At 45.5% G+C, this 20,439-nt stretch overlaps 1 protein-coding gene across 1 annotated transcript in view; it reads right to left on the reverse strand.

Annotated features, from left to right (window-relative positions):
• LOC137496070 (basement membrane-specific heparan sulfate proteoglycan core protein-like) overlaps window positions 1-20,439 on the reverse strand; it is a 70,337-nt gene that overhangs the window by 32,727 nt on the left and 17,171 nt on the right. Inside the window, exons 5-7 of the mRNA XM_087260109.1 lie at window positions 16,660-16,938; window positions 11,331-11,621; window positions 5,905-6,192 (exon numbers count right to left, since the gene is read on the reverse strand). Of these exons, the coding sequence (XP_087116235.1) occupies window positions 5,905-6,192; window positions 11,331-11,621; window positions 16,660-16,938 (858 nt within the window). The remainder of the gene's footprint in view (window positions 1-5,904; window positions 6,193-11,330; window positions 11,622-16,659; window positions 16,939-20,439) is intronic.

Below are 20,439 nucleotides of genomic sequence, written 5' to 3' on the forward strand. Positions count from 1 at the left end.
AGAGGTCATGAGGAGATTATTGATAACCTTAAGAAGAGCTGTCTCAGTGCTGAGGAATGTGTGAAATCCAGACTGTAAACTCATTTTAGTTATGGGATAAATATAATATCAGATTGACATCTCTTTCTCTGTTATTATTGGCTTTACTCTTCAACAGATGGAGCTGTAAAATACACTCACACATTTGTTATGTCTTGTATCAGAAATGAGGCCAATACTGTCCTTTTACAAGTTTAATAAACATCTGCCATTCTCACTCAACAGAACACACATGTACATGGCAGCACACTTCTACCTCTCTTCTTCTCATTCTCTCTACTAAATCCCACTGTCCTGTAATGACATCTAGTGGAACATAATTGAACAACACCACATATTCCCCGGTTAGTTAAAGATTCAAACTAGAAGTTAAGAATAACAGAATTGAAACAATAAGAACCCTTCAGTCAAGAAGCATCAGGAGCAAAATAAGAACAGAATATAACAAGTAACAATGTCACTGTGTATTCACTTTTAACAACACAGCAACCTAATGAATCTCAGGAGTTTATGAAACATAGTCTGTCAGCCAAGCTGGTTTTCTACTCTGGCGTTTCTCAAGAGGAACAATTTCAGAAGTTCCAGAGCTTTCAGACAAGGAAGCATGAGAAGACTGGCCATGTTCAGTGTTAGTGTGTCCGCTTCCCTTTGCTGCTGCATCTGGCACAGAAGCGAGACAGGAGGCATGCCACTTCTTACCATCTTCCAAAAGGTAAGTATAAGGGCCAACCTTTTCCTTTACCTCCACAGGAGAAGTGAACTTTGGGTGAGCTTTCATCACATGCATTGGTTTTTTAATCCGCACTTTATCCCCTTTTTTGAAAGAAGTAGGACGGACATGACTTGCTTGATCAAAGCGTGATTTCATGTGATCCTGCCGTGCCATTACACGCTTTCGAAGGAGCACAGGATCAACAACAGCAGGTGGCGGAGCCAGAACGTTCAGACTAGTACGCATCTTTCGGCCGTGGAGCAACTCAAAAGGAGACACGCCAGTGATGGCGTGAGGTGTAGCTCTATACACTTGTAGAAAGTCAGTAACAGATGTCTTCCACGAAACCGACTGGAGAATGGCCGACTGAATCGTACTTTTGAGCACTCTATGAAAGCGCTCAATAGCTCCATTGGCAGCAGGGTGATAATTTGCAGTACGAATATGCAAAATTTGTCTCTCCTTCAAAAATGCACTGAATTCCGGTGAAGTGAATTGAGGACCATTATCGGTCACAATGGTTGTTGGATTGCCATGCCGACTGAAGACAGTGCTCAGAAATGAAGTAACCTGTTTGGTAGTCACAGATGCAGTAAAAGCGACCTCAGGCCACTTACTATAATAGTCAATGAGTGTTATAACATATCGACAGTCCCAGACAGCTGTCTCAAAAGGGCCGACAATATCGATTGCCAACTTCTCCCAAGGTGCAGAAGGCAATGGAACAGGCTGTAGTGGAACACGAGAAACCTTAGCAGTCTTATCCAAGGAAAGGCATAATTGGCAAGCAGCGATTTTGTCCATGACACTTATGTCCATTTTTGGCCACCAGTAGATTTCTCGTAAGCGCTGCTTCGTTCGCACTATTCCCTGATGGCCTTCATGTGCAATACGAACCAGGGAGTCACGCAACGTTCCCGGAACTATCAGACGAGCTCCCCTAAAGACAAATTCAGCTTGTACACTGAGCTCATTCCTGAGTTTGTAGTATGGTCGCAGAACAGGATCCAAGGCAGAAAGCGAAGCGGGCCAGCCACAGCTAATTTGTGTGCGTAGTGCCGAGAGCTCAGGGCAAGAAGCAGAGGCAGCAGCAAACTCCTCCTTGGATATAGCGGTTAGGGCTGTAGACACCAGAGCAACAAATTCGGGTTCAGAATCTGATGTTGAACCTTTGAGAGGCAGAGGCAAACGAGACAAACAATCTGCAGTGTAGTTTTCAGAACCAGCCCGATATTCAACTGAATAGTCAAAACATAGTAACCGAGCGGCCCACCGTGCTATTCGCATGCCAGCACGATCAGTTCCTTTTGTGGTCAGCAATGTGGTCAGAGCCTGATGATCAGTCCGTAGAATAAATCTGCGGCCCCATAAGTATGTCCTCCATTTCTCAACTGCCCACACGCAAGCCAGGGCCTCCTTTTCCACAGTGGAGTATTTCTGTTCTGCAGTCGAAAGTGTTCTGGAAGCGAAAGCAATGGTGCGCTCCTGTCCATCAGGGTCTATTTGCGAGAAGACAGCACCCAGTCCATAAGCAGACGCATCCGTGGAAATGACCACCTGCCACTCAGGGTGAAACAGTGCAAGAGCAGGACTGTTAACAAGCAACTTTTTTACCTCTGATAAGCTGTTTTGCGCATCCTCAGACCAGCAGAATCCATTCTCAGCTTTTAGACATGCACGCAGAGGCACCACTACTGAAGCAAAGTTGGGAATGAATTTATTATACCAAGACAAAAGTCCTAGCAATGAACGCAGCTGAACAGCATCTGATGGCTCAGGCGCATCGAGTATCGCAGACAGGTGCTCTTGGTCCACATGAATACCCTGCGCAGTCACATTGTGGCCCAGAAACCTCAAGCCCTGTTGTCTGAATTGGCATTTAGAGTCGTTCAGCTGCAATCCAGCATCTTTAAGGCGCTGTAGAACATTCTGTAGTGCAACGTCATGCTCCTGTACAGTACGTCCCCAGACTATGATGTCATCGAGGTAATTTGCAACATTCTGAAGTCCATCCAGGATAACTGCCATCATTTTTTGAAAAGCAGAAGGGGCCGAAGCCAAACCATACGGCACCCGTTTGAACCTGAAAAGTCCTTCATGCGTAATAAACGCAGTGATATCACGGCTGTCTTTATGAAGAGGTACTTGATGATACGCACTCTCTAAATCAATGGTTGAAAATGTAGTGGCACCTTGCAGTAGCGTCATCATCTCCTCCATGTGTGGTAAAGGATAACTATCCACTATGATCGCTTTGTTGGGCCCTCTCAAATCCACACACATCCGTATCCCGCCTGTTTTCTTTTGTACCACCACAATTGGGGATACCCATGGAGAAGAATCAATCTTTTCAATAACATCCGCCTCTGTGAGACGCCGTAATTCTGTAGAAACAGCATCTCTCACTGAAAAAGGTAAACGGCGAAGTTTACATCTGACTGGAGGCACAGAGTCAGAGACAGTAACCTTGTGTGTGAAATTTTTCACACAGCCCAACGTGACATTCTTCAAAGGAGGAGACGACAGAGTGCACACAGAAGCAACATGAGAGGGCGATATCACTTTGTGTCCATCAAATTGGAGTTTCAGTCCCTTAATTAAATCCATGCCCATCAAAGCAGTGCCATTTTCGACAATAAAGAAGTCTGCCGGGCATGTGAGACCAAACTTGGACACAGTAGAATGTAAGCAACCCAAGACAGAGATTGGTTCCTTTAAATACGTGGTCAACCAGGCAGTAGGAGCTTGTAACGGTACAGTGGCGAAATGCATGTCATACCAGTGTTTTGGCAAGATGGATACTGAAGAACCTGAGTCTACTGTAAGCTGTAAAGTCACAGGTTGAGCAGATGGTGCATTTACAGTCACATCACAGAGTAAGCGGTCATTTGAATTAGACAGATGAAGAACATAGACCTCCGGTAACTCCACTGATTGTACTGAATGTGTAGGAGCAGATCGACATACACGAGCAAAATGTCCAATCTTGTTGCAGTTCTTACACTTAGCAGATGCAGCAGGGCAGGTTCGTGCATTCGCAAGATGCTTGTCCGAGCCACAGCGAAAACATGTCCGTGGAGCAGGCTGTTTTGATGAAGTACAAGTCTTTTGTTTAATTTTTGTACGTTGTCGTCCAGACGAAGGAACATTGTGCACAGCTTGTACAGTTGCAGACTGGCTGGCTGAGATTGATTTAGCTTGTGCATCAGCGGCCTCTAGCTGCGTAGCAATAGTAATGGCAGTATCAAGCGTCAGGTTAGACTCCAGCAGTAATCTCTCCCGAATGCGATGATTTGCAATATTCTCCACGAGCTGATCTCGTAGCATATCATCCAATGTGTCAGCGAATTCACAAGTAGTAGCCAAGTCCCTTAAAGCAGCAATGTATTGCACAACTGTCTCGTCATGAGCCTGTGCACGTTTCCTGAAAGCATGTCTTTCCACCACCACATTTCTCTTTGGCAGAAAATGTTGTTCCAGAGCCTTAATGGCATCTTCCAGATTGTCACCGGTAGCAGGCAAAGTATAAAACAGTCTTTGACCTTCTGTTCCAAGACAGTGAAGTAGTAAAGCCCGTTTCCTTGCTTCTGGCCAGGATTCCCCCGTAGCGTTAATGACGAGCAAGTAATTCCGAAACATTTTTAGCCATGTCGGTAACGGTATCACGGGCTCACCAGGACAAGGCAAAAAAGGAGTTGGAAAGGGAGCGCTCACTGAAGCCATCTGCGAAGATTCATGCGAACATCCTCGTCGCCAATTTTGTTATGTCTTGTATCAGAAATGAGGCCAATACTGTCCTTTTACAAGTTTAATAAACATCTGCCATTCTCACTCAACAGAACACACATGTACATGGCAGCACACTTCTACCTCTCTTCTTCTCATTCTCTCTACTAAATCCCACTGTCCTGTAATGACATCTAGTGGAACATAATTGAACAACACCACAACATTTATTTACATCATGTAAGGCACATGTTGGCTCAGTGAAGAGTGAGAAAGGTCCCTGGTTTGAGTCCTGTTTGAGTCAGAAGGTGTTTCTGTGTGTTGTTTTCATGTCCTCCATGTGTTGATGTGGGTTTCTCAATCTAAGCACACACAGTGTAGATGAGCTGGGGAAACTGAGCTGTGTGTATGAGTGAGAGTGTGAATGTGTGTCTGAAGTCTTGTGGTGATCTGATCTTGTCCAGAGTGTTTCTCAGACTCCACGTGCTGTTATCAGATGGAAGTTTCTTACTCTGTTAAGGCAAACTTAAGTTTGTTCTTCAGAAGATGATGGAACTGAAATACACACACATTTATTTTATTTTCAAGTTCTGTTCAAGGTTTTATTTAAACTCTCTTGTTTATTGTCTATAATAATCTCCATCTGTCGTGAATATTGATCTGTGTAATATAAAGAGCAGACAGTATCTGTACCTCTCGCTCTGATGTATTTGTAGATCAGTACAGCTGTCGCGAGCAGATACACACAAACTGCCAGAAGAAAACTGACAATCTTGTAGACAGAAATCTGATCTAAAACTGAGAATGAAAATGAGAAACAAGCAATTATAGAAACATTACAAAGGGCTTGTGAAAAAGTTCTCAGAGCAATCCTAATGATTTGAGAGCAAACCTGAAATTGCACTAAAGAGCAGAAGACAACATCATTTTCAAGGAAGGACATTTTTGGTGGAGAGTAAAAATCCTAACACTATTAATTGAATTGAATTGTACGATGTTGTAATTATGTGGCACTGATGAGTTCGATATGTTCTGTTGTATTATTGTCCATGTTAAATATTTGATATAACAAACAGCCGGCAGTAAGCGATAGACTTGATTTCATCAGCCTCACATTAAACAGTTATAAACTGATGTTAATGATTTTTAACCAATAACAAAATAATAATCCAGTTAATCAAGTCAGAAAACAATGAGATTAGAATGTATGTAATCCAGATGGGAATGTGTGTGTGTAATTAAGATGAATAAATAATAAAACGTATACAACTAATACCACATTGTTATGGTAAGTGTGTAAATATACAGTAAACAGTGTATGTTAAACTAACTAATGATTGCACACTAATCCCAGAATTAAAATGTTATTGTTGAAGTTTCTCGAATGGATTTGAAAGAGTGTACGAGGATAGTAATATTCAGCTCACCCTTTACTGAGAGAGAAACAGCAGAGCTTGATTGTGATGAGTTTGGTCTTCCATATCTCTGTCCTTTACACCAGTACTGACCCTGATCAGACTCAGCAGCTCCTCTGAGAGTGAGAGTGTCTCTGTTTACAGTGTAATGACCATCAGACTGTAACTTTACACTGTTTCTGTCTTTATACCACTCATATGTCCAGTCACTGTAAGACTCAATCACACACTTCAGATTGACTGTCTCTCCAGTGAACACAGCACTGCCTGGTGTCACAGTCACTGTAGATCTGGGTAAAGCTGAGGAGAAAGACAGAAATGAAAGTGACTCAAACAGCTCCATGAGTTAAGATAAATGTATTTAGTAAATTCTTCACACTAGTCTAGTCTGTGCAATATTTAATCTCATATCTTTTGCCATAGGCAAAGTCCACTCTTACAATTGTGCCAGGTCCGGTTTACTATTCTTCTTATGAACAGATATGTCGGCGCATAACTAGTGCCGCAGTTTTCGTCCCAGACCCCTTGAAAGTGGGGTCAAATCATCTGGTTTTATCGGGAATGGTGTGCTTTGACTTTTATATGGTAACACGATTAGCATCATGCTAGCTACATGCTAATCATGTTAGCATGATGCTAGCAATTCGATTAGCATGATGCTAACACGATTAGCTTCATGCTATCATGATTCTAAATACGTTAGCATGATGCTAGCAACTCGATTAGCATGTTGTTGCTTTTGGGCAGTACGGTAATGTATTGTACCCCATCAATTTGCCACGCAAACCCCACTCATATTATCTTTAGGAAATGTACAATTCTAGTTCCCCTTTGGATGGGGAACTTTAATGCTATAAGTAGATTTAATTCACATATGGGGATTTCGTTCGAAAAGCCAATCGTCTAAAAGAGTATATAATGGGCCAATGAAATGCCAAATGAATTGGCAGCGTAAGCTTGCGCACCTGATGCTTATTGCAATCAATTCCGCATATAAGCACAGGGAAAGCAAGACAACACTATCCTTTTCGCTTCAGAGACTATTACGGTCTATTAGAGTCGATGAGGGTTCCTCCTGCTGTGATCCAGCGATTTCGAGCAAACAAGAGCGATCTCCCGGTCCAGAGTGTGTACACACAGCAGCAGATGGTCGAGCTGAGTTTCTCCCTTGCCTGACGTTCTTTGGGTCCGATCCTCCAGAGCGGTGTGTATAAAGTTGCAAATTTCACAAAAAGAGCAACACAGTCTTGCAGCACGTCCTTTTCAGGATGACACTCCGACTGTGCATTTCTGGATTCCTGTCCCCGGATGATGGGCACAAGCACTGCATTGCATGTCTGGGGGTCCAGCATGTTAATACGGTGCTCGCGAGCAGTTCATGTCATCATTGCGATGCCATGACTGTTGCGGAGTTAAGATCACGGCTAGCCCCTGTAAAAGGGCGAACCACCCCAGCTGTCCCCTGCACTGCAGCAGGCACTCGGGCAGATCTGAGGGGTCCAGTAGGAGATTATCTGTCGCCTCCGGGCCCGCAGACCTCCCGCTCCTCTAAGTGCTCCATCCAAGCTTCGAGCGGAGGAAGCCATCCGTCTAACCAGATAGTAGCCCTTACGTTCGATGACACCGGGGACCAGACGTCCACTGCTGCATCAGAGGGTGGGCTTTCATTGTCTGACGAAGATCCAGACCCGCTGTATCCTCTTCTCGGCGGGGTCCGCCTCGTCTCCCGTCCAAAGCCTGTAGGTTATCTGCCTCCCTCGGAGCTAGAGCTTACAAGGCTGCAGCCCAGGCTGCTTCCGCCTTGCACGCTATGGCCACCTACCAGTGCTTCCAAGTGCAGGCGCTGCCCCAGCTGCTTGAGGGTGGGTCCGACCCAAGCTTGCTTCGCAAGCTCTGCACCGCAACTGACTATGCTCTTCGGACCACTAAGTCCGCAATGTGTGCTTTGGGGAGGACGATGTCTATATTAGTGGTTCAGGAACGCCACCTCTGGCTAAACTTGGATGATATGAAATCGACAAAGTCCGCTTTCTTGACTCCCCCATATCCCAAGCTGGCCTGTTCAGTGACACCGTCTGCGCGCTTTAAACCACTGTCTGCACAAGCTGCTGTTCAGAATGCTTACGCAGAAGCGCATCCTCCGGTGTGTTCGTCCTCAGAATTGGTCTGCAGTGATAGACCTGAAGGACACATACTCCCATGTCTCCATTATTCCACGCCACCATCAGTTAAAAAGTCTGTGGTTTGTGTTCGAAAGTCGAGCTTGGCTATACAAAGTCCTCCCCATCAGGCTCTCTCTGTCTCCGCGGGTCTTCAACAAGTTCATGGAGGGTGCCTTAGCGCCCCTTCGGCTCGCAGGCATCGCAATACTCAATTATCTCGGCGACTAGCTGATTTAGCCTACTCTTGGGAGCAATTGATTATGCACAGAGACAAGGTGCTCCAGCACCTCCACCTGTTGGGGCTTCAGGTCAACCGAGAAAAGAGCAAACTCGCCCCCGTGCAGAGGATCTCTTTTCTTGGGCTGGAGCTGGACTCGGTCAACATGGCATCTCACCTCTCCGGAGAGTGCTCAGCTAATGCTGAACTGTCTGAGAGAGTACGACAGGAAAATAGTGGTCCCACTGAAATTATTTTAGAGGCTCCTGGGGCATATGACATCAGCAGCCGCTGTCACGCTGCTCGGATTACTCTATATGAGACCAATTCAGCTTCACGATTCCCAGACGCACATGGCACGCGGGCACACACCAAGTCACTGTTACTGCGCTGTGTCGCCGCGCTCTCAGCCCTTGGAACGACCCCTCGTTCCTACAGGCCAGAGTGCCTCTAGGAAAGGCGTCCAGTCATGTTGTTGTTTCAACAGATGCTTCCAGCACAGGCTGGGGGGCTGTGTGTTGCGGCCATACAGCTGCGGGCCTGTAGAAAGGAACCCAGTTGCATTGGCATATCAATCGCCTGGAGCTGTTGGCAGTGTTCCTCGCTCTCCACTGTTTTTTTCCCAGTGCTGGAGCAGCAGCACGTGCTGGTCAGGACGGACAGCACGGCGGCGGTGGCGTATATCAACCGCATAGGGGGTATTCACCCTCGCCGCATGTCTCAGCTCGCCCGCCGTCTGCTCCTCTGGAGTCATACGTGGCTGAAATCGCTGCGGGCCATTCACATTCCAGGCGAGCTCAACCGTGCAGCCAAAGCACTCCCACAGCAGCCTTTACGTCCCAGAGAATGGAGACTCCACCCCGAGTCTGTTCAGCTGATATGTGCGTGATTCGAGGAAGCCCAGATCAGTCTGTTTGCTCCCTTGAGATTGTGCATTGCCAGTTGTTCTTTTCCCTGACCGAGGGCTCTTTTGGCACGGATGCACTGGCCCACAGCTGGCCTCGGGGCATGCGCAAATATGCATTTCCCCCAGTGAGACTGCTCGCGCAGTTACTGTGCAAGGTCAGGGAGGACGAGGAGCAGGTTTTGCTAGTTGCGCCCCTGTGGCCCAACCGGACCTGGATGTCAGAGCTCTCCCTTCTCGCGGCGGCCCTCCCCTGGCAGAGGACTTACTCTCTCAGGGACAGGGCACCATTTGGCACCCTCGCCCCGATCTTTGGAACCTCCATGTGTGGTCCTTAGACGCGAGGAAGGCTTAGGTAACCTACCGACTGCGGTGGTTAATACCATCACTCGGGCTAGAGCCCCCTCCACGAGTGCGCCTATGCCCTGAAGTGGAGTCTATTCACTGAATGGTGCGTCTCTCGCAGAGAAGACCCCCGAAAATTGCCAGATCAGCGTTGTGCTTTCTTTACCTCGAGAGAAGCTGGAGAGCAGGCTGTTGCCCTCCACACTCAAGGTTACGTGTCCCTTAAGACAGCTCTGCTGGTCGCGTTGAAATCGATAAGAGGGTCGGGGATCCGGAGGCATTTTTCAGTCAGTGACTCAAGCCTGGAATTCGGGCCGGCTTACTCTCACGTTGTCCTGAGACCCCGCCCGGGATATGTGCCCAAGGTTACTACCACACCGTTTAAAGACCAGGTAGTGAGCCTGCAAGCGCTGCCCAAAGAGGAGGCAGACCCAGCCCTTTCTTTTCATTGTCCAGTGCGCGCTTTGTGAATTTATCTTGACCACACTCAGAGCTTTAGATCATCTAAGCAGCTCTTCGTTTGCTATGGTCGGCAGCAGGGAAGTACCGTATCGAAACAGAGGTTGTCCCATTGGATAGTGGATGCCATCTCCCTCGCTTACCAGAGCCAGGGTGAGCTGTGTTCCCCAGGGGTGCGTACGCACTCCACTCGGAGCATTGCATCCTTTTGGGCGCGTGCACGCGGTGCCTCTCTAACAGACATCTGTAGAGCTGCGGGCTGGGCAACACCTAATACTTTTGCAAGGTTTAACAATCTGCGAGTGGAGCCGGTTTCCTCAAGGGTATTAGGTAACCCTTGGTGATTTAGGAAACAACTCGGTTAAGGTGCTGAAATATGCTTGCTGTACCATTCTCCCTATCATGGAGATACATGCGCTTTTTCACTCTGTCAGTAAAGTTCCCCGCCAAGGTAAACCCTGCAGATTCCTCGGAGGCCCCCAGCGCTGACTCAGCAGAGGAGTCACTCGCTGGCCCATTACGTTGTTGGTTTGCCCGCTGGTCAGCCCGCGTTTTGGGTATAGGTGCCCGCTATGCATTGAAGAATATTAGTGTTGAAATTTAATATTCTGACAGCATTATTATAAAATTATTGACACTATTGATGGTCAGAGTCATTTGTTACTGTTTCTGCTGTAAGAAATAGACATACAATACTAAATATTACAGTAAAAGTGGATTAAAAACGGGACAACTCTGATAGTTGATGTGTTTAGAGCTGTGGTGTCCAAACTCGGTTCTGGAGGGCTGGTGTCCTGCAGATTTTAGCTTCAACTTGCTTCAACACACCTGCAAGTATGTGTCTAGAATGCCTAGTAAGAGCTTGATTAGCTAGCCCAGGTGTGTTTGATTGGGGTTGGAAGTAAACTTGGCTGGACACCGGCCCTCCAGGACCTAGTCTGGACATCCCTGGTTTAGAGCAACAATTAATGAGGATAGTGAGCAAAAATAAGAGAATGAAAGCAGTTTGCTAAGGACAGGTGCTGCTCTTGGTACCATCCAAATAAAAGTCTGCAGCACCATCAAAATAATAGTCCCCCTTGAAAATATCTGCAAATATCAGCCATATTGAAAATCGTATTGGTTGATATTGAAATTTGAAAAAGCCTAGTCTGATATATCGATCCACCACTAACCTAAATGCACTGATTTCCAATATAAATACTATATTTAAATAGAGTACAAATATGATATATCCTTATTTGTACAGTTGTATGACACAATAATCGTTTATCTTATTATTGTTTTTTCATAATCATGGTAGGCCAAAATTTAACTCCACAAAATTTGAAGACAATGATATTAAACTCACCTTTCACTGATAGATAAAGGATGGACCATTGTGTTGAGACTGATCTTTCATCTATGAGTCCTTTACACCAGTATTGACCCTGATCAGACCGATAAGCTCCTCTGATAGTGAGAGTGTCTCTGTTTACAGTGTAATGACCATCAAACCTCCGTAACTTTATTCTGTTTCTGTCTTTATACCACTCATATGTCCAGTCACTGTGATCAGACTCAATCACACACTTCAGCTTGACTGTCTCTCCAGTGAATACAGCACTGTCTGGTGTCACAGTCACTGTAGATCTGGGTAAAGCTGAGGAGAAAGACCGAAAAATGAAGTGAGTCAAACAGCTTCAAGAATGAAGATGACTGTATTAAGTAAATTCTTCACAACAGTGTAGTCTGTGCAGTATTTTATCTCATATCTTATGATATTTGCTCTGTTGTTGTCATTAGTTTAGTTCTGTCAGTGTTTTCTGGTCCTCAAACACTTCTGACTCTCCACAGAAAGCAGAATGAAGAAGGAGAGCTGAAGACCTCCAACTACAAGCTGATATGAGGAGCAGCTGAATCTAAATGAGCTTCAACAGACTGAAGACTTCAGCAACTCATTCAACAGCAGCATCTGTAAGTCACACCATTCCCTCTGACTTCCCTATTAAAACTGAACTCTCACTCAGATTATTTTCTATCAGGAATATAACCTGCAACAAAGCAAATATTAGCTGTAGCAATACAGCTGTTTGATATATAATGCTGATCTTACAATATGATTTCCTTGTGATACATTTTTTTGTTCTGATTTTTTACTTTAGGGCATACGATAAACTATTAAGAACAATTTAAATAGCAATAAAATAATGCAATTTTTACTTGCAAGTATGTGTTTCTGCTGTCAGTAGTTCCCCTTCGGGGGGAACTTCAGCACTATAAGTGGATTTGATGTTCTAAATCCACGTATGGGAGGATTCGGTTCAGAAGCCGCTCGTCTGAAAGAGTATTGAACGGGCCAATGAAAGCAATGAATTGGCAGCGCAAGCTTGCGCAGGTGTGCTGCATCGCCAATCAACTGAGCATATAAGCACACCTGGCGCCAGCAGACGCTATCCTTTTCGCTTCAGAGACTTTTCTGATCGAGTTCATGAGGGTTCCTCCTGCTGATCTACAGCCACTTCGAGCGAGCGAGTGTCTCCCGGTCCAGAGCGAGTCAACGCAGCGGCAGACGGTTGAGCTGGGTTTCTCCCTTGCCTGGCGTCCCTTTGGGTCCGGTCCTCCAAGAGCGGTGCGTATTGCTGCAAAGCATCCTAAAAGAGCAACACAGTCGTGCAGCACGTCCTTTTCAGGATGGCGCTCCGACTGTGCGTTTCTGGTTGCGGGGGTTAGAACATCACATCCACTTATAGTGCTGAAGTTCCCCCCGAAGGGGAACGTTCGAGGTAACTAAAGTAACCCTTCGTTCCCCGAGGAGGGGAACGGAAGCACTACACTCCGTCGCCATAATGACTGTCCCTTAGCTGTTAAAAATCTCTTCAGCTTAAAAAGGATAGCGTTGCTGGCGCCAGGTGTGCTTATATGCTCAGTTAATTGGCGATGCAGCACACCTGCGCAAGCTTGCGCTGCCAATTCATTGCTTTCATTGGCCCATTCAATACTCTTTCAGACGAGCGGCTCCTGAACCGAATCCTCCCATACATGGATTTAGAACATCAAATCCACTTATAGTGCTTCCGTTCCCTCCTCGGGGAACGAAGGGTTACTTTAGTAACCTCGAACGATATTAGCCCTGATTTCATCCACTCATGCCCTGCTTGAACAGTCAAAATGACAAATGATGTCTCTTTGCTAAAGCAGTAGTGTTGTGTGGAACTACACATAGATGCAGTGCCGGCCTGTCCTACAGGCAACATAGGCGGTCACCTAGGGCCCCATGTTTCTTGGAGGGGCCCACAAATGCTGGTCTTACATTATATTTACTATAAACAGAAGCATGAGGACGAGCGCAAACTTTTAAACATCAATCATTGCAATGCACAAACCCTATAAAACGTGGTGGGAAAAAAAAATAACTTCCACAGTTTATTAACAGAATAACTCTGTGTAATCCAAACATGACAAATAGCTTAAAATGAAAATACTTACACAACAACAGTATGAATAAAAGCAGAAAATGTTAAAAACATATGTCGCAGCACCACACTCTATTTTGCATAACACCGCCTGCGATCGGCTATTGGGTGAAGTAGAATGGCGTAACGTATTCCTACACAGATTCCACATATCTCTGCAAATTGCTCACGTTCAGGGGTGTAGACATTTTAAAAGTGTGTGTATTATTCATTCATTAATTCATTTTCTTGTCTTCTTAGTCCCTTTATTTATCCGGGGTCGCCACAACGGAATGAACTGCCAACTTAACCAGCAAGTTTTTACGCAGCGGATGCCCTTCCAGCCGCAACCCATCTCTGGGAAACATCCACACACATTCACACACACACTCATACACTACGGACAATTTAGCCTACCCAATTCACCTGTACCGCATGTCCTGTGGGGGAAACCGGAGCACCCAGAGGAAACCCACACGAAGGCAGGGAGAACATGCAAACTCCACACAGAAACGCCAACTGAGCCGAGGTTCGAACCAGCGACCTTCTTGCTGTAAGGCGACAGTACTACCTACTGCGCCACTGCCTTGCTTGTGTGTATTATTAATAATATAATTATTAATCACCTGTTTCTAAATGTTCTCTCTCTTAAGCTGCTTTCACACCTGTGAATCAATTAATTTGTTCCGAAACTGGGATCAAGATTGTTACATTGTTGCTCTTTGCTCTTGATGCGGTTTCGGTAAATGGACCGAAAGAGCTACAACAAGTCACGTGTGAGTAAACTCCCCTCACATTAGTCAGAGTTTAATGGTTTATTTTTATTAGAGCCCTGCTCAGCTGTCATGCGTCCTTATTTTAATTCATGGCGATGGGCAATAAGACATAACAAGCGGAAAGCTGTGCATAATTTTAAATGGTGACACCTACAGACAAAATCACCAGATATAAATTAGAGGTAAGACTCTCTCATAAAGAGCCCTTGGCTAAACTGCAGTTCGGTCAGTGTTTCTAATGGATAAAAAGCTCTCGTTAATAGTTCAGCATGCTTTCACTTTCGTATTTAACAGGAAACGAAAATTTACTGGTAGGAATGACCTCCCGCCCTACTCATCATTCTCTCTTCATATGGCCATATATGCCTATTGCATATCCATAATACACTGTGATATAGCCGAGCTCAGAACGTTTTGCTTTTTTACTACAATCGATCCACTCCGGAGTTCATTTCAATCGACCTGAGACCACCTCATTCAGGCGATCTCGGACCGATTGATTTGGCGCAGATCCGAGAGCGATTGCTGAATTCACAAATGCCAAATGAACCATGCTAACTGGGCAAACGAGACAGGTTCTAAAACAAAAGTCAAGGTGTGAAAGCACCCTAAAAGTGAGAGGGATGTCTCCCCCCCCCCCGTCTCTCCAGTTGCTTCGCCCCTGCTCACGTTGGATATAAAGCAGAAAAAGTGTTGCTATTTTTAATCGATCTTAATCGAATTTTTGTTTGAAATGAAAAGGCGTCCAAACCAAACAGCATCCTTCTGGAGGCAAAAATATAAAACAGAGGAGGAAGCCAGCTCAGAGTAAAGGTGTGTTCTGCTATGCATAGTACATTATTTAGCAGTGTAGTGTTACAGTATGTGTAATGATGTCCATGATCACATCAATATCATCTCTGAGACTTATGCTGCAATGTACTTCTCTGGTCAGGTATGCATCTATAATTCTTTGATTTATCTTTGAGTAATGGATGTTGTATTGTTATAGTCTCATCTCTGAATTGGCTTCCTGATGGTTTTATTTTGTAATTGGGAGAATACAATTTTACAAAAAAAGTGTTGACTCATTCTGAATTCTCCTGAAATCTTTTATATCCAGTAGATTAAGTGGAGTCTGCCCTACCTTTATGATTCGACATGATTAGACATTTGATTCTAAAGACACATTTGACTGTACGGAGAAGTGTGGCATGACAGCATGGATATCTTTAATCATCTAATTGCTGAAAGTAGCAAGTTGTCTGAAAGTTGCTAAATCTACTACTTTTTAGGATGAGTGAGCATTTGGCAACCAGACTATTATAGTATTAGCTAACCCTACATCCTTTGACTAACTTCAGAGTGTTGACATGCTGCCCTTGAGAAGATACGCAAACCCGGGGCGTGAAACCCCCCTAATAAACGTTTAACTGAAGAGTAAGGAATCAGACATAGATCAAAACTCTACATTGAGTCATAAATGATGAATGTGATCCATTCTTACAATTAGTAGGCCAACATTGAAGTTAAATTTTAAGTAATTGCAAAACCCTAAATCATAGACTGATTTAAAGTCAGTTGCAACACTCATCAGACACTCCTATATAAATTCTCCTTCAGTGAAGGGTTTCCTGTGCTGTGCGGTTAGCTGAGCTAACTAGCCAGCGTAGAATTTTCTTGCACTTTATTAGCGCGAAAAAACTGCTGTTGTTGAGCTGATAAGGCAGCTGCTAATTGTTTTACATTTTAAGCTCGTTCGGCACCAGTATAAGAGCTGAAGGCCTGATGCTTTGTTTCATAATGTATTTTAATATTATATTCCTTCATTACTGCAACTGATCCCTGGTAAATTAAACAGACACATTTCCCGCTGACTTCTGTGAAGAAATATTCTTTGCCCCAACCTTTTTCTTGGTTGTGCCATTGCACGCCAAAACGTGATTATGAATTATGTTACTTTCCGTTTGTTCGGTTCGTTTTACTTCATAACAGGAACTGCTGCCTAATTGAAGACGTCATAGCGTCACCCGGTGGTTATTTATGGAATTACGTTCATTTTTGTATAGCGGGGCAGATTCTATTAATATTTATAAAAAGCCTCGCAGGCCGCCACAAAACTGATTGCGGGCTGTAGTTTGGACACCCCTGCTTTACATAGATGTTTCCCCCCAAATCCTCATATAAAACAACTGAAATGTGTCCAATATGTTGCTTATTTAAATATCATAATAAAGCTTATAAAACTACTCCAGCATTATTAGAGTTTGTGTGGAAATATGAACAATGCATATTAAAGCAGATTTTATTACTTGCACTTTATTACTAAAACTTGCACAATAATCCCTGAATTACTATACACGGGACACAGAAAAAAAAAACATACATAGACCTTAATTAAGTGTGGAATTGTGTAGTACAAGATCATTTAATTCTGAAATGTGCATGTGTTAGTAACAAGAGTTTATAAGGACAATAATATTCAGCTCACCCGTCACTGAGAGAGAAACAGCAGAGCTTGATTGTGATGAGTTTGGTCTTCCAGATCTCTGTCCTCTACACCAGTACTGACCCTGATCAGACTCAGCAGCTCCTCTGATAGTGAGAGTTTGAAGCTTAGACATCTGTAACACACTCTTTCTGTGTGTGTCTTTATACCACTCATATCTCCAGTTACTGTAGTAAGGTGTTATCTCACACTTCAGCTTGACTGTCTCTCCAGTGAATACAGCACTGTCTGGTGTCACAGTCACTGTAGATCTGGGTAAAGCTGAGGAGAAATACAGAATCATAAAGTGACTCAAACAGCTCTTCCAGTCAAAATATTAATTTAAAGTTGTTTGGCTGTGTCTGTGATCAGGAGAATTGTTTTAACACTGTTGCCAGTATGTTGAAATTTTAGAAACACAAAGGCAGATATTTCTTCATTTAATGTATTTAAGACGTTCTCTAAAGCCAGAATCAAGACCACTGATCTCTAAACAGTTTCTGTCCTATAAATCAGTGTCTGGCTTACCAAATTGGGGGTTGAGAGGGAACTGCAGGAGGCTGAGTTTATGAAAAATTAATGATTGATTAAATTGTGAAAATATAAATACAATTAAAAAAACACTTTTCAACTGGTGAATCAATGGTGCATAATGAAAGAACTGAGCCTCCAATATAGATGATGATGATGATGATGATGATGCTGATTCAAGAGATGTGAATGTGAAGCGTCACCTAATACAGTCAGTGTAACAGCAGCACTGATGTCTGATCTCTGTGAGTTTGATCTCTCTCCTCTACAGCTGTATTGACCACTGAGATGGACAGAAGATGCTGTGACACTAAACTGTATTGATTTTGTTGTATATGGATAGTATGGACTGTATTGATAGTAAGGGTATCCATCTTTAATCCAGCTGTATTTGATCCACTGAATGTTTCCTCCTGTCTGTATGTCACATGTGAGAGTGACTGTCTCTCCAGTGAACACTCGCTGATCTGGACTCACCTTCACTACAGGCTTTGGCCTCTCTGGATTAATGCACAAAGTAATCAATATTGATGAAAACAGAGAAATGCAGTAAATTACAGATCGTCCTGGTTACATACTCACGTTCCCCGAATAGGGAACGGAGACGTGTGTCTGTATAAACAGATTTGGGAGTGCTTTAGACGACCAATCACTTCTGAAGATATAAAAACAGGCCAATGAAATGCCAATTCAATTGGCGGAGCTTAGTTCCACAGCTGAAACTGATGAGCCAATTAGAACTATATCAGTCGACTGTGTGAGTTAGCTCGTCAGAATTTTGCCTGCTGAAAAGCCGATCGCTCAGCTCCCAGCTGGAAACTCGGGTGCTGTGGCAGTGGAGACACACGTCTCCGTTCCCTATTCGGGGAACGAGGGTTACTTACGTAACCAGGACATTCCCCTTCATAAAGGAACTCCTATGTGTGTCTTTATATACAGACTTTGGGAGACTGTATGGAAAGCACCACTGCAGCCAAAGCCCGTCGCGCTCCTGATGTGTAGTTTGCCAAGCCAAAGTGTAAGCTCACTGACATCACCAAGAGCACAACCTTCCAACGTCTCCTAGACCCAACATATTACCATTACATGGGAATAAATGTTTAATGTTAATTCGGGAGTCGTAAGTGTGCTTTTACCTAGCTAATATAGACTAGGGATTTTTGGAAATACGACAGTTTGTTGGGAAAGCGTCAGTCCCCGCAGGGGGAGGACGCAGCTGAGACCACCTGCTACCCAGATAGGGGAGACCTGATGGTAAGAGACATATGGACTAGCCCTAATGAGGGGGAGTGCTACATATGGTAAGCTGGTTAGCAGTTTAGGGAAGACACGGGACCGCCTAATAAGGGGGAACACATCGTGGTAATAATGCATATGGCATCACCAAGTAGGGATGCACATAGCTGGCACCGATCCTCATTATGCGTGTAGACCAAATGGGCTTGACCGCACATTGAGCCATGCATTCACTCCGGCTCCGCTTACCCAATAACCGGGAGGAAACTGGCTCCACTCGAAGATTATAGAACCTTGCGAATGTGTTAGGTGTTGCCTAACCCACAGCTCTGCAGATATCTGTGAGAGAGGCACCACGTAATAATGCCATGAGGAAGCGACACCTCCAGTAGAGTGCGCTCTCACGTTAGGAGGGCGTGGCTCGCCCTGGTATTGATAAGCGAGGGCGATGGCATCAACCAACCAGTGGGCCAACCTCTGTTTTGATACGGCACTTCACTTCTGCCGACCACCGTAACAGATAAAGATCTGGTCACAAGATCTTTCACGTAAAGGGGCAAAGCGCGAACGGGTAAAAACAGTGAGTGGGTTGAGCCTGCCTCCTCTGCAGGCAGCGCTTGCAGGTTCACCACCTGATCTCTTAATGGAGTGGTAGGAACCTTGGGCACATAGCCAGGCGAGGTCTCATGACAATGTGAAAGTAACCGGGCCTGATTTTAAGGCACGATTCGCAGACCAAAAATGCCTCCAGATCCCCAACTGGAGTTTCTGCTCCAGCACCGGTAAAAAGCGGTGGAGAGCTAGATACACTGCCAACAGCTCCAGGCAGTTGATATACCAATGCAGACGAGGTCAGGACCACGAACCCGCGGCTTCATGCTCGTTGAACACGGCCCCCTAGCCCGTGCTGAAGGCATCTGTAGTTACGACAACATGCCTGGATACTAGCCCTAGGGGCACTCCGGCCCGTAGAAAGGCCAGATCTGTCCAGGGGCTGAGGGTGCGGAGACACAGCGGAGTGATGCACACCCGGTGCGTATCCGCTCCCCATGCCCGTCTGGGGACTTAATCGCAGAGCCAACCAACGCTGAAGTGAAAGTTTTTGGACATGATGAAATACAGGCTGGAAAACCCGGACCTCATCTCGGCTGGAGGGACCTGCTTGATTGCATCCCTTACCAGGAGGACAGCAATCTCCTCTCGCAAGACAGGAGCACACTCGGGGATAACCCTTGTGGAAAGGACACCCGTGAACTTGGGAGGGCGAATAGTAAACTGAATCGCATAGCCGAGTCTGACCATTCGTATGAGCCACCGCCACGCGCTGAGAGGAGCTAACCAAGCCAGCAGAGCATGCGCTAATGGCACCATCGAATTGATCACTGACTTGCCAGCGGAGGGGCAGCTTGGGATGGGAGTGCTCATCCCGGGAAGAAGTGCATCCAGAGAAAGAGCTGAAAATAAGGCAATTTCTCTTACCTTCCTCCCTGGATCTCACGGTGAGGCCGGAGTGAGAGAAAGGAGTCTGTTCTGCTGCACTCTGAGGGCCTAAGGCGAGGGGTCCCGGTGCTGTGAGCTGGAAGGTGGAGCGTCCCAGACTGGCAGTGCTCGGGTTTCCGCATGCGGAGAGAGAGGAAACTGCTCTTTTGGAAATTTAGTTGCCGCTGGCCCAGAGGCCGCCAGCGATGAGTTTAGAGTCGTTGTGGACTGATGTGATAATCCTCGCCCCCCCACCGAGGAAAAAGTAGGTCCCCTCTTCTTCGAATGGCCTGTCCCGGGAACACTTCACGGTCCGTTTCCTGGGCTAAACAGCTCCCTGGGGCGGTGGCGTCGCAGTCCCGCAGGAGGCTCGGCGTTGCCCTCGGCGAGGAGCTGCCGCAGCGGAAGGGTCAGAGGAGCAGTTTTCCAAGCCCGCTGATAGATGACTTCACCCATCGCCTTGGACTTCTCTTTCACCGTGGAGAATTCCTGGGTGAAATCCCCAACGGTGTCGCCGAACAGGCCAGCCTGGGATAT

Source organism: Danio rerio, chromosome 7 (assembly GCF_052040795.2).
Source record: "Danio rerio strain M-AB ecotype USA chromosome 7, GRCz13ab, whole genome shotgun sequence".
Taxonomy (NCBI): Eukaryota; Metazoa; Chordata; class Actinopteri; order Cypriniformes; family Danionidae; genus Danio; species Danio rerio.